The sequence below is a fragment of the Lucilia sericata genome, unplaced genomic scaffold (genome assembly GCF_015586225.1).
Source record: "Lucilia sericata isolate MDLA Ls3-8-SP2 unplaced genomic scaffold, ASM1558622v1 Contig003647F_arrow, whole genome shotgun sequence".
In the NCBI taxonomy this organism is placed as follows: domain Eukaryota; kingdom Metazoa; phylum Arthropoda; class Insecta; order Diptera; family Calliphoridae; genus Lucilia; species Lucilia sericata.
In genome coordinates, this window is record NW_023996968.1 from 9,490 (window position 1) to 25,364 (window position 15,875).

General features: G+C 30.3%; 1 protein-coding gene across 1 annotated transcript; it reads right to left on the reverse strand.

Moving 5' to 3' along the window:
• Positions 1-6,410: 6,410 nt before the first annotated feature.
• Positions 6,411-15,303, reverse strand: LOC119614911 (breast carcinoma-amplified sequence 3 homolog). The gene is made up of 6 exons (XM_037971004.1): positions 14,313-15,303; positions 10,767-11,064; positions 7,483-8,356; positions 7,108-7,414; positions 6,879-7,045; positions 6,411-6,802 (listed from the first exon to the last, which is right to left on the reverse strand). The coding sequence occupies exons 1-6, from the start codon at positions 15,011-15,013 to the stop codon at positions 6,636-6,638; spliced, it is 2,514 nt and encodes an 837-aa protein (XP_037826932.1). The 5' UTR covers positions 15,014-15,303; the 3' UTR covers positions 6,411-6,635.
• Between the last annotated feature and the right edge of the window lie 572 nt (positions 15,304-15,875).

Below are 15,875 nucleotides of genomic sequence, written 5' to 3' on the forward strand. Positions count from 1 at the left end.
TATAATGACTAAGTTTCCAGTAGGTCACTCGGTTTTATTCGCTTTAATCTTCGTCTTAGTCCAATTGTACTATTAAGTTGGAAAGCCTCTATATTTACATGTATTCTTAGTCTGGAATCATGTTTTGCAGCCACGATATGTATCTCTTCTTTAACAGTTCTCATACCTAGATCGCGATGAAGGTCTGAGTTCCGAATATACCAGGAGCTTTAACAGCGCTCCTTAACACCTTGTTTTGAAATCTTTGGATTTGGTCGATATATTTCTTGTTAGCGCAACCCCAGAGGTTTATACCATATAACCAGATTGGTTTTATTGATTGGTTATATATTAGCAATTTGTTTTCTATTGATAGAACGCTTTCTCTACCAATTAACCATTTAAGTTTTCGCCATTTGATATTTAGTTCCATCGCAATTTTGCGTCTAATGCCATTCCAAGATATTTGGCGCTATTATAGTAGGGAATTGTTATATTTTCTATGTAGATGGGTAGATTATTTGTCTTTTTGTTAGTAAAGCTAATGTGGACTGATTTAGCGAATGTTGCTACAGTTGTATTTCTTGGCACTGGAATATCTCTCCCAATATGCTTCCTTGTGGAACGCCAGTATTTATCTCTTTCAGATTCGAAAACGCTTCTTACTGCTTGACACGAAAGTATCTGCCTTCAAGGTATGACTTTATAATTTGAACATATTTGTTGGGAAAAAGTTCGTTTAGTTTATAAATTAGTCCAGAGTGCCAAACTTTATCAAATGCTTTTGACACATCTAAAAAAATGGCTGAACATATCATTCTATCTTCCATGGATTTTTCAATTACATTTGTTATGCGATGAACTTGGTCGATAGTTGAGTGATTGTTGCGAAATCCAAATTGGTGCGTTGGTATAAAAAGTTTTTGTTCAATTAATGGTTTCAAACGCTTAAGAAATATAGTCTCAAAAAGTTTCGAAAGAATAGGTAACAGTGAAATTGGCCTATAGGAGGTTACTTCAGTCTCTGGTTTTCCCAGTTTTTTTATCATAATTACTTCGGCAACTTTCCATATTACCGTTAACTTGCTCATTTTCATGAAATATATTTGAAAGATAATTTGAGAAGATATCGGCTTTTTCCATATTAGTTTTCGCCCATTCTGAAGAATTAACTCTAATTGGAGAATTCCGTTGCATAGGTCGATTTATGTTTTTTGCTGTTAGTGAATAATCTTCTACTTTAATACGATTTTAGACATTTTTCTTGTGATAAAAAAATCGATAAGATCAGGTTGTTTATTTGGATCTTTAGGCCAATATGTTGGGTTTTTAGGTGCCATTACTTCACATCCGGTCGTTCTAGTTGCTTTAAGTAATTCTTTCCCTTTGGTAGTTGTAAAGCGGGATCCCCAATAGGTATGTTTTGCATTGAAGTCCCCTCCAATTATGTCTCCAATGCTTTCGTTAAAGGCATACAGTTTAATTGTTTTTTATTGAAATTCTTCAGTTTGGTAAATTTCTTCCTGATTATGGCTTATATTTTTTCTATCAATCACTGCACTGTAAATATTTTGATACATTTTGGTATAATATACCAAAACATATGTATGTCCAAAATTGTAGACCACTTGCTTATTATCTCTCAACTTTATGAACATTTAAAATTTTAAAAACGAAAAAAAATGCTTTAAAATTTACCATAGTTTTTTTCATAAATTTCAAAACTGTACTCTTAGTTCGTAACTTACAGAGCCATCCTTTATAAACACTTTGGACATCTAAAAATCCTTATAATAATTTCATTAGTACTTTTAGGTGCAAATATATACGGTTGTAAACAAATGTAACCAAAATTTTGCGAAAGAAAAATAAAATTTCTTCATTTATAGCGGTCCTAGCAGCATTTATCTGAAAAAAACATTTTGCTTTCAGACAACTATAGCGCCAAATGAATTGCGTAAATATTAGTGTCAAATAAAAGCTTTCTTTTTGCATTATGCCAAAAACCCGGTGCGCATTAAAATATTTTAAGGATATACAATTTTACGACCTAAAACTTCAAATTCCTATATTTTTCAAACCGACTGAGATATTAACTTAGTTTATTTTGCAATGCATTGAAAATCATCTCTAATTTTAGAACAATTTTTTTGATATTTTTTATTAGCAAAATTTTGAGTTTGGAAAGAAATTGCAAAAAAATTTAAGTAATTTTATTTTTAATTATCAGTGTATTTTCTGAAATATGAAATTTGCGATAACTATTTTAATATGCGCTGATAGTCCCTATAAATGTTTACTAATGGGTACTTACTTTATTGGAAAATAGCTTAACCCGTAATTTTAACGATTTTTTAAATTTTATTATTTTAAACCGCTATAACTTTTGCGCGCATCAATCAAAATAATTAAAGTTTTCATATTTATCATGTGTAATTATTATCCAACTCAACTACTGAATATGGTTCTTGTCAGAGGAAAAAAAATGTCGAAAAAAATTTTTATCTAATTCTTAAAATTTTTTGATTTTGCTCATATGCAGTATAGGGTCGGAAAATTATATTATAGAAATTACAAACGGAATGACAAACTTATATGTGTATTCCCTTCTCAAGAAGACGAAAGGTATAAAAATGGAGCATTAAAGCGCTTAAAAATTTTAATTCAGTGGTAGTTTCTCTTCAAGGTTTCAACGACTTCAAAATAAGACAAAGAAAAAGTGTGCATACACTTTTTCTTTTAAGCTTCCGACTTCCTATAATAATTCCTTATTCAAGTTTTTTATTATAGATGAAGAGATATAAAATTTCTCACCATCAAATTATATCTCGTAAAATTTAAGTGTATTTCAAAAGTTGGGACTAAATATGGATTTATATATTTATAAATCAACTATTTTTTATTGTTTACAACAATTTGCTCATACATGTATTCATTTAATGCTGAATTGTATTATAAAATATCGATACTAATATGAACATGGCCTCCGGTAGGTTAGTGGTTAGTGTTCTAATCTGGTAGACCGAAGGTGCTGGGTTCGATTCCCACCTGAGGCACTGGTAAAGGAGCGCGCAACAGGCCCGATAGAGGACTAGGTGCTTTTCTTTCGATTTAATGTATATACATCCTTTCAAACTAACTAACTAATAACTAAAATGAACAAAGGTCTTTAATGATATCATAGATCCATTATGGACCCAGATCTTTCGGTTCCCATAAAACTTCACCTCCATACAGTTAATTTTAATCCAGTAATGAGCGTAAAAATAATTTCAACAAGGTACCTTATAAGAGAGTTCAATTTGAACCGATCATCATAAAAATTGGTAGAAAGATTTCGGTTTCCATCAAATTTGTTTATGTCGAATTTCATCGCCATACAGTTATTTTTAAGCCAGTAATGAGCGTTATAGTCATATCTCAGGGTGCTTTATATGGGGGGTATGGTCAACTACGGACCGATCCTTAAAAAAATTTCGGTTTCTATAAAACTCTTCCGAGTAAAATTTCTCACTACTGAATTTATTTTATATTATTTTCTACAAATACTAGCGTTTCACGCTTGGTAGTAAAGTACCCTTTTGTAGGTTTGATTAGTATGGTAAATATATTAGCGGTTATAATTTTTTTATAAAAGCGTGAGTACCGAATGGTTGTATTAAGCAAAAAAGGTATATGCGTTCTGTCTCCAAATTTGTAAATTCCATGAACAAAAAACTTCATTAGACCATCCCACGACAATTGCATCTCCGCTGCGGGACGACCCGAAATATACACGCGAAAGATTTTCAACTCAACAGCAGTATTAACCAAAAAGTTTGTCCAAAATAAACAACCACGTTTTTTATTTTTGATATTTCTTGTTCCTGAGATATTCCAAAAACATCTATTTTTGACTTCTTTTTTTCACTTTTCTATTTTTTATAAATTTATATTTTTTATTTTTCAATTTATGTTATATGAGGTAAGTCTATCAGCTATTTATTTTGTTGGTAAATCTACCACGCTTATATACTAGAACTTTATTCTTGGTAGATTTAGTACAGCGATGTATATTTAAAATAAATACATTTTGTTGTTGCGTTGATGTAAATAGTATTATTTATAAAACTAACCAAACCTACAAGGGTACTTAACTACCAAGAGTGAAAACCGCTAATATAGCTACAATAATAACCAAACCTACAAGAGTACTACCAAGAGTAGAAATCGCTATTATCAATATGTAATACTATTTACAACATCGCAACAACAAAATAGATTTATTTTAAATATATGCATGTACATCACTGTACTAGATCTATTATGATTCATGAACCTCCTTATTCAAAAAAAATATTTTATAAAAGGTTTAAAGGCTCGGTTTTAGGCGAAAGCTTGAAAAATATGTTATTGACCATGATCTTCGATTGGTGCCATATCATCCATAATCGACACATAAGATCTAAAGACAGACTATTCCAGACTTGAGCGCCCTACTTAAATACGAATATGAAAAAAATTTGATAACGTATGTAAATCTGTAACGCGTCACCTGAAACGCAAACGGCCCTAACTAACCAAAAATCGATTTTATTGTTGATTCTAATATATTGCATCAAAACAAATGTTCACAAACAAAATTGGACTCCTCGATCCAAAATTTGCGATATTATTAACAAAAGGCCATATCTAAAAAAGCATTTAAATATTAAAGGTAAAAGTCTAATTTATCTTTTTTGCTATACGCCATTGTCAACTACCATAACAAATGATAGGTTTCACTATTAAACAATTTGTTTATTAAATAACAATAAATTGCGTTGATAGAAACAAACTTCCCAATTTAAATAGTTTTTTGCTTCTCCTATAAAAATTTTAAAATGTTAGATAAGGCCGTTTGCCCTTCAGGTGACGAACGATATGTCAATCTGAAAATTACGTGATGAATGAAGAACATTGAAAATATTGCACAAATCGAGTGGAAACCCATATTTTAAAATTTTTAAAAAACGAAGTAAAGTACGTAAAGTTACATTCACGAAAAGTACATCCCAGAAAGTCGATAGCAAAATTAGTAACATGATCACGTGACTTTATACTGTAGGCAAAAATCAATATACCATAAAAAATTGTTCAAGTTTATAGGGGATGTAATATACAATATTTGCAAAAATATCTAAAAGTCATACACTTTTAATTGTTTATATTTTTATTTTTTAGTTGTTTATATTTCTATGTAGAGTTCAAATATTTTTTTACTTAGCAAAAAGTATATTTCCAAAAGAATCAAAAAGTCATAACCCTAACGAAGCAGATTCTCGACTTTTATAGGCACTAAGCCTTGAACTTAATATTTTAATAAGTTGTCTTACTATTTTCATTAGTTCCTACTGCTTCTGACTTAAAGCTGTATATTAGAGTGCCCCGATAAATAGCCATTTTAAGAATTTCATGTAGGAATTCTTCTCAATCGTCGATACGTATTAATGCACTAAATACGAGAAAAATATTTGTTTTTGAATGGTCCTCAGTTCCCTACCAGCGATTGCAAATTCTGACCTCAGTATATGTTTTGAAAAACAAAATATCTTCGTTTTTTTCGCAATACGTCTCCGTACTTTTCAGCTGATTAAGGGAAAAATAATCTTAACATTTTTGTAGAGTATTTTAGTCCAAAAATAATTTTTAGTGGGTTGGGGAAGCATATTATTTTCGCTTTTTATTGAAATAGGTGTCAAAATTGTCGTAATTTTTAGCTTGTACAGAAAAATATTAAAAAAAATAGTTTGGCATTTGGTTTAGTCCATTTCAGAATTTTTTGGGATTTTTTTTAAATCTTAATACACTAAAAGTAGTTTTGCGGGTCAGAAATACACTAACAAAAATTTTAATTATTTTTCCCGCGATAAGTTCAAAATTACGGAATTTTTGACACCCATTTTGAAATGGTTGCAGGTACTGAGAACAAGATTTTCAATTGCAGGTAGGGTAGTGAGGACCTACTCCAAAAAATTGTTTTTTATTTTTCTCGTATTTATACAAGTGATCAATTATTCTTATACATTAATATAGTATGTACATTAGGGGTATGACAATTTTTGCAAATATCAAAAATACCATAGCAAGGCTTTGTAGGGCGTGAACAGATGTTAAGGAATATGATATTATTTTTTTTCGCGATCGTGAAAAAGTTCCCGTACCAAAGGAGATGAAGTTTTGTATAATTAATTTTTTTAAATGAGAAAAATAATTTTTTTTCTAACATTATTGCATTTTTATTACATTATCTTAAAGAGAATATTGCTCTTTAAAACCCTGTTATGAAATTTCTAATAAATCACTATAATATTGCATATTATACATATATAATAGTATACATTTATATGAGAATTATTAAAATAGTTTTAGTAAAAATAACGAACAAAAGCATTTCAAAAATTTCTTCCGGTTCGGGAAGTTTTTTCACAAAATTGATCTTAAAAATAGCCTTTTTACTATCAGGACAGTATTGGCTATAAGGTAGTGCTGTGGTATTATAATGTACATATATTAATTATACACAGTTAAGTAAAAATAATAAGCAATTAAATTTGACGAACAAAGCAATAACACAAAAAGATGAGCTAAATATAGAACTCATATACAATATAAATAAGAACTAATTATGATCTTACTTAAAACTTACCACTGTCTTTAGAGGAAGCGGTTGCAGAAGGAGATTCGCGCATTGCATCGGCCAAGTCTTCTTTTAAACGAGAATCACCATGAGCTACGGAAAAGTCAGAATCTAAATGATCGTGACGAAAACGATCCATCAGTTTGGGGCTTTGTTCAATGCTGCCTGGAGATTTTTTAAAAAATTTTTATTATCAAATAAAATGTATGTAATTAAAAGCGTAACAAATAAAGTTTCTTACTGTATGATCCAGATTCTATAAGAACCGGTACAGCACTAGAGCGACTTGTTGCAGTTAAGGGCATATTCAAAGGGCTTGAATGATCAATTTTTTCGGAAGTTGAATTAGTGCTAGATTTTGATGTACCTATTTCTACTGCTTCAATTTCGACATGACTTAAATTTGACCTAAAACATTTATCAATGAAAAAAACTTACTTTTATTTTTATTTATTAAATAAACAAATTACCCGCTTGGTGTGTTATAAGTCTTAAATACAAATTGGGGTCCCATCCAGAGACGTCTATGAGGTCCAGCGTGTGTTATAATTTCAACCTGCGCTAGCCAAGATTCGCTCCGATCATCTGAGTCATCGTATTGGCGAGCGCTATCGGTTAACATGCAAGAATTGCGATTTTTAATTAACCAATTATCTGCTGATAGTGGGGGCATTATCTCCTGAGACCCTTCTTTACGCCTACCCAAGTTCCATTGTGCTTTTGCTTCTACTTCTAATTCAATGGGAGTATCGTCACATATTTTATCTTTGGCAACATCTAAATAAAAATTATTTTATAGGATTATATCACCATATATATGTATACACATTAAAAAATATTCGTACTTGAAGCAAGTTTTGTATCCAAATCGTATTGTATAAGAGCTCCGTGTCCGGCCATTATAAACAAGGAATCTACAGCTTTGCGCTGTATACGGTGTGGAGCTTCCCGAGTAACATTTGGGGGGTCCAAAAGCCACGATCGTGATTTTGCAAAAATAGCACAAACACTTAGTGGCTTTCCGCTATCATCTGATAATGAGGATAATCTTTGACGCTGTGATCCTGATCCCGAGCTTCCTGTAACAGATTTAACTCCTGCTAAAGTTGACGACCCCGGTGGAGATCCCAGAGCAAATGGTTGTCTCAACTGAGCTAACGGCATAACTACCGTTGGGCGGGGAAACGGCGGTAAAGTTGAATTGTGATAAGGCTGCAGAGATTGGGTGAATGTTGTACTTTCCGAATGTGAAATTGGGGAATTCGAGCGTCCTTCAGCCGATAGGCCGGCTGAACGATGAAAACGAGATAATTTATTAACCACATGCAGAGAAGTGTGAGTTCTTACACCCATAGCACCTCCATATGGCGTAATGGGAAACACATGGGTTGTGCCTCGAAGTGTTGAAACAGCAACCCAGCGCGAATCCAGTGTTAACGTTATGTTTTGCACTTTGGCACTTGTATCGCCACGATGTAATATATATAGATGATGTACGGCTGCAAGACTGGAACCGACAGGATTCGGTTGAATACGAAACACGTGAAAGTCATGCCCTCTTCGATCAGCTGTTACTAAAAGCATTCCTGAATTATCGAACTCCATTGCAACCAATGCTTCCGAGTGCGCTATAAAATGAGCTATAATTGAATCGGTCCCCGCTGTTTGATTGTTAGATGTTGACAAACCCGAAGTGGGACTGCAATCACGCAGAGGATTCTGAAAGTTATAAGATAATTGTATTACAAATTAATGACATTCTCACATTCGGTATGCATTTTTCAAAACATCGCATACTACTTTCAAAAATAAATAACAGTGTTATAATACAACCCTGCCAAACAAGCCATAATAGATTTCGAAAAGCAATTTGCGTTTATTTTATTTGTTAAGCTCTGGAAAACGTCAATATTTTAAGACTTGTTGAAGCCCTATGGTATAAAAAAATGTCTTATATGTAAAAGACATCATTTTCCTATAAAGATTTTTAATATAACTAATTCTCTATTAGTTTTTGCAAACAAATGTATTTGAATATAAAGAAAATAGTGAACCTATTCAACTGAGCGGTCTACAGTCTAACAGTCATTTTCACACATGGACAAATCTATGTGTGCAGGAAACTGTGGACCATTAGCATTAACTCTGTGACTTTAAAGTTCAAAGGACATATGATTTCAAAATATGGAATTCCAAATTTATATAAAAAATTTGGTATTAATATCAAATGAAGATGAAGATGGCAACCTCTGCTTCAAAATGTTTCGTAAATGAGAACTTTTTTAAATTTAATTTCTTTTTCGATTTTTTTGTCTAAGGGAGTCAAATAAAGGATATAGATAGAATGTACAGATATAATGCCATACCAATATTGGCATTATACAGTACTACCTACCCAGGAAATTTAGGCAAAAAAATGAGCAATCTGGGGAATTACAGATAGCTAAATAAAAATTGGCACATAGCTTCCCCTTAGCATAATTAGTATGGAATAAAAATTCCCCGAAAATATCTTGTGTGGTTTTGCGAGATATTGGGGGTCAAAGGTTACAAAAATTTGTTTTTGTCGAATAACTTGTTCAATAGCTGTCTATCCATAATTTCAGATAGTATTACAGGTCATATTTATGATCAGAATTAGAAGTAAATTGGGGGTCACAATTCACATATTAAGAGTAATATTCCCACCAAATTTTATTAAGATAAGACTTTATCTTTAAATATTTTGTAACAATTTTTGAATTTTCAATACAAATTAAAGTTGGTTGTCTACATTAGAGCTAGCTGAAGTCGTATTCTGATTTCAATGAAATTTAGTGGAAATATTTTCCTGATGTCGTAGATTGTGGACCAAATTTTTTCAAAATATATTCATAAAGTAACCTATGACCCCATCGGAAATTTCGGATAGACGGACATTACACTAAGGGCCAGAGAGTGATGCTGTGATAAGGGGTGCAACAGAAATTAATTATGTACTTTTAACTAATATGAGAAAGAAAAAATTCGACAGTATCTGTATTGGTGTTATTAAGATTTGAAAATGTCTTTGCAATGAAAAAACAATGCACTATAGCTCGAAAACAACTAATATGCGAAAATATTCCTCGACCAAAATGTAGGAAAATCAATACTCTATAGAAATTATAACATCATCACGCGTATGACGCATAATAAGCGACATATCTCACTTAGCGTGCATGATATTTTCGGTTACTTTTAATCCCTTACTTATGCTATGGAGATGCTATGTGTCAATTTTCATTTAGCTATCTAAAATTCCGCAGCAAAACCCTTATTTTTCTGGGCTATACATATAAATATTTAAAATATTCGTTTGAAATTGTAATCCTTTAAACTCTGAAGTCCTTTTATAAGGATATAAAAGCTGATTATAAAATATCAACTTTTCTATGTGTGAAAGCTTTTTTCAAAATTGTTATGCAGGGTGTAATATCATCAAACGCATTTTTGTGACCTTTGAGTGCTAATAACTCGTTTAGCGCACAATATAATTATGGTGACTTTTAATACCTTATTATAATGCTAAGGAGAAGCTATGTACCAATTTATTGGAATATCTTTAATATTCACGATATCAATACGATTAAGTATTATTTAATAAAAATTTATTTTCAATAAGAAACAAGTCTAACAAAAATGTTTAACGAATGAAAAAAATATTTGATAAGAAAAATTATTATATAAAATTATATTTATTATTATTATATAAAATCAGTTATAATTGTATAATAACAAATTAAATAAAAAAAAAAAAAAAAAAAAAAAAAAAAATATTTTTCAATGCAAACTAAAAATATTTATGTTGTTATACAAAAGTGTTTTTAGAATAACAAACATTATCAACACAATTTTCATTTAGCTACCTATAATTCCGCAGCAAAACCCTAATATTTTTTATATTATTTCTATTTATGTAAAAACAGCAAATATTCTAAGGATAAGAAAAATATGTTAAAAAGGTTTACTACAGTTTACTTAATTTCAAATTAATTACACTTTTTTCAATAAAAACGCGCCTGAGCATAATATTATGCTACGTTTAAGTAATATTTGTTAAAACTATATAATAGTGTGTTTAGTGGAAAAGTTAATATTGTTTTCATACCTTTATATCTATAATGGTAACTATACCAGATTGTTTCGTTTCAAGACCACAACCGGAATCAAAGGACGTATTCTTAGAATTGCTTGTACTGCCAGTAGTGCCCGTCAATCCAGCAGCGACTTGTTCTCCTAACTCTCGTAAGCCTTTTACTAATGATTTTGAGGCATTCAGTACAGTGGCTGTATAACTTGCTACGCCATCTCCATCACAGCCACCTCCACTACGCTTTGAATGCAAAAGTTTATTTTCCGCATATGCTAACCATCGTGGACCTAAGGCTGCAGGATTAGGATTTATACTAAAAGAGTAAACGTAGAGTTATAATATAATTAATTTGCAAATTATTTGCATAGCTTAGAACTGGATTTTTTGTTAAACCAACGAACCATTAAAGTGAAAAGATACATATTTATATGAAGTTGTGCTTCATATTTATCATTTTACACAATTTTTCATTCTTCATTCTAGCCATTTCATTGGCTAGAATGAAGAATGTCTATGTAAAAAATTTAGGTGCAAATTCTTTTTTTTTAATAATTTTAATTGAAAGATTTGGTTGTAATTATTTATATCTTTAAAAAAAAAAAAAAAAAAAAATAAATTCGGCTGTGACGAATCTTATATACCTTTCACCATAATAAGTTATTAAAAAAAGTTGATACTTAAAAAGATAAAAAATAAATAAATAATGAAATATATTACCCTACTTATTTGTTAATGGGAATGTAACGGAACATGTAACGATTTGTTTTGTAAAATGCTGCCCATGCATGTATGTATGTATCTATGTATGTATGTATGTATGTATGTATGTATGTATGTATGTATGTATGTATGTATGTATGTATGTATGTATGTATGTATGTATGTATGTATGTATGTATGTATGTATGTATGTATGTATGTATGTATGTATGTATGTATGTATGTATGTATGTATGTATGTATGTATGTATGTATGTATGTATGTATGTATGTATGTATGTATGTATGTATGTATGTATGTATGTATGTATGTATGTATGTATGTATGTATGTATGTATGTATGTATGTATGTATGTATGTATGTATGTATGTATGTATGTATGTATGTATGTATGTATGTATGTATGTATGTATGTATGTATGTATGTATGTATGTATGTATGTATGTATGTATGTATGTATGTATGTATGTATGTATGTATGTATGTATGTATGTATGTATGTATGCATGTATGTATGTATATATATATATGTACGTATGTTTTTATGTATTAAGACAAAAGCAAGCAAAACAACTTACAGTTACTCACAAATATCAACGGAAATATTGATTCTTGTTTTACTTAAAAGGGATATTATTTTCTCAAAAAAAAAATAAAAAGTAACACAATTTTGGTTATTCGATTAAAGGAGAAGTTAAATATGTAGGTGCAAAATTTACATAACAAAAGTAAGTATACATATCATTTCAATATGTTTTTGATTTAATGGCATTAACAAAATTCAAAATATTTTTCACACAATAACTTGGAAATTATCCACTTTTTATTCGGGAAACTTTAAATTTGGCTCAATTGACTCCAAAAAATAACACAAGTTTACAAATTAATATTTTTTGTTTGATCATGGAATGAAACATATATTTTTGGAAAGGGCTATGTCCGGTGGTTAATTAACAATTTTTATTTTTTTCCTATACGTCGAAATTTTGAGATAAAGTGGTTTTTGTTAAGCATCCTTCTTCAGTAGTGATGGAAAAATATTTGAAAATGAGAATTGATTTTTGGGTGCTTGCACCTGTTTTGGGAATCTAACCATCAACTCAGAAAAAAATCAATAATATAAAAATTACGTCTAAAATTATTGGCATTTTGTTCCGGAATTACAAAATTACGCATCTGAATTTATCCCTCATAGTTCATTTCTTACATTCCCACTTATACTTTTTCCGAAAAACTCTTGGAAGTGTGAGTGATAAAAATGGCGTCTATTCACCAAGATTTAAGATTATTGCAACGTAATTTTTAATATTTTTGTGACAGGAATCCATTGTTAGAGAGTTGTGAGGAAGACCAGTAAAATTATTTGTATAAAAAATAAATGCATCCCTAAATAGTTAATTTTTTCCTCCTAATTTAACTCTTTTTTAGCATTTTCTTTCTTTATGAAAAATTCAAAAATTTGACGTCCTAGATTTTTTTAAATATTTTTTCTGGACTTAGACGGCCAAAATAAAGAAATACATATAGGTTTTATATTATGAGCAAAATCGTTGTAAACTAGTGTAATTTTTAGAACTGTTTCTCCCCATTCTATTCGAATTTTTTCCACTTTAGACCCCTAGTTTTGGATCTGGTCATAAGGTCGGTCTTCTGAATGATGCATTAGAAGTTGAATTTTTAACTTTGAGAAAGAGTTATTATTTTGCAATTAATAGTACATTTAATTCCGATTTGTTAAAACTTACATTATATTATTGAAAATGTGGATTATTGTGTATAATTTCTTCAATTTAATCAGGTTTTCCAAATCCTTCGATTTCCAAAATATAAAATTATGCTATCAATCATATCTTGATATACTCGAGACAATAACCTTGAACAATAACGGATCGAACATTTTATTTGTTCTAGTAACAAATTATAACGCATTTCTGTTCAAATTTATTTAATTCGTATTTATACCACTAATTGAGCCTGATTTAATATGAAAAACTTATTATTTTGGACAAGAACCAATTTCTGAACCGGTATGTAGAGTAAGTTATTGACATTGTCACCATCTGAAGAATATTGGTAGTATTGCAGTGTGCAATGGACGAATGGAATCAAAAAACTTGTTTTAATTAATGGATACTAGAACAAATATTATTAATTTCGCATTTTAAGAAATACATTTTAGGAAATCGCTGTTAAATACATATCTAATATGAAAGCTATATATTGTTTAAAATTTATTGCAGTTATTATAAAGATATAATTTCTTTAAAAGTTAAAATATCATCAGCTAATGCTTTATAAGATCAAACAAGGGAGATTATTGAACATCCGATCCAAAACTCCGCGGGTTTATATAACAAAAAGGCCAGAAGAGGGAAAAATTGTACCCAAAAAGAGGATTATTTTCATGTTATTTTATTAGAAGGTAATAATAATTTTATAAATTTTGTTAATATCATTATATTAAAGACATAATGAAATAATCTGTATACTTACTTTTGTTATTTAAATTTTGCACCTATTTAACTTCTCCTTTAATGAGAACTCGAATAACCAAAATATCCAGAAAAAAGTTGTAAATAATAATTAACATAATTGATTTTAATAAATAATTGTGTTACTTTTCTGTTTTTTCTGACCGTATTTCTGCATACTTATTTTTGTGATTATTTGTGTACATTTTGTTGAACAATGATATTTTACAATGTAATATTGTTATTTTGGCATTGTGGATTTATCTTACTGAATGAATGGATAATAAAAAAATAATAAATAAAATAATGAACTATTTACAAATATTAACTTGTTTATTAAAACTATTTTTAATTGTTCGGAACCTACCCTGGACTGGGATAGCATGTTGTAATCGATAAGCGATCCTCCAAAGTACGGGCATCAAAAACGGCAATACGTTCATGAAAAGTAATAACTACCGACGAACGATTAGCCAATATATCAATAACTGGATTTTTAAACTTAATAGTTTTCACCTGCGCGGCAGTTTTAAGAGATATAAAATTAACTGCACAGAACTGTGGTTGAGATCCCGACGTTGAGCTTCCATCTACTAAAGCAATTAAAGGCCTTTTCTCTCCAAATGCATCAATGGGTTCATCAGCACGACCATTTTCTTCTACAGCTACTGTTGAAACCGGAGTTGGAAGAACTCTTAGAGCCGACACTATGCCATGTCGCCAAGAAAGTACTTCAACGGCTTCACCATTCGCTGGTATTGCCCAAACTTGAACACCCAAACCATACCCCAGTATTAATAGAAGTGGAGGCGCAACATTACCTTCTAATTCCCAATCATCTCCAAAACGTGGGTCGCTTATATCAGCAGCTGTTTCAAATCTTGCCCAAGTTATAGTATCTTTCGGATCTATTGGAGGCTGCTGGGCTAAAGTGACTTCATTAATAAAGCCAATAGCTGAATCCAAAATTGATCGATCACTAACAACCTGTGGTGGTACTATAGCAGGAACCGCCATCATACCACGACTGGCATTACCAGAAGAACGCCTAGGTGAATCTGCTGACATGTCTTTATCCTTGTTTACCTCTCTATTGATTTTTTCAAAACCCTCGTTCGGAGCTAATACTCCAAGAGAGTGAAAAAATCAGTTAAATATTTACACTTTGAAAATCAAAATTTCAAATAATTCGTTTAAATTTGATTATTTTACTTAACAAATATATGAAATGATTAAATTTTGATGTTTCAAAGTCGCAAATTAATTATTTAGTTTAACGTTTCTTTCTTAATACGATGTACTGTTTACTGAGTACAGTAGTATTAACGTCTTTGAAAAAATTGTACAGTCGTCGGTTTCTGAAAAGAAAAAATAGTTGTTATTAACTAAGAATGCTTATAAAAAACTCGGTACGATTTCTAGAAAACCGTTTAACCGAAACTTATAAATTAAATACTAAGGTTTTCTTATAAATGTATATAAAATTAAAAATGCAAAATAAATATAATTCTTGCACCTTTGTATAAATTGTTAGTTGTTCATTTTTTGCCTAATTTTCCTGGGGTATACCTGTTTTCTAACATTGTATACAAATTTGCAATAAATCCAATTTTTAGGTAAAATTTAAAGATTCGATCGAAAATCGAAATCTTAACTGTTCAGACCGGAGTATTTGATACTTATTTGGATTCTGCTTACACGAGAAAACATTATTTTACATAAAATTTTGTTGTATTTTAAACATTAAAGCCTTATTCATAACAATTTATCAATGACCATATACATACGTATATTTTCATATCGAAATGCTGCCGACATATGATCATGTCATATATGGAATCATATATAAAAATTTGTCCATATATGGATATGAATGGAAATATATGGAGATTATGCCCAATTTCCCCAAATTGGATATGAACATATATGA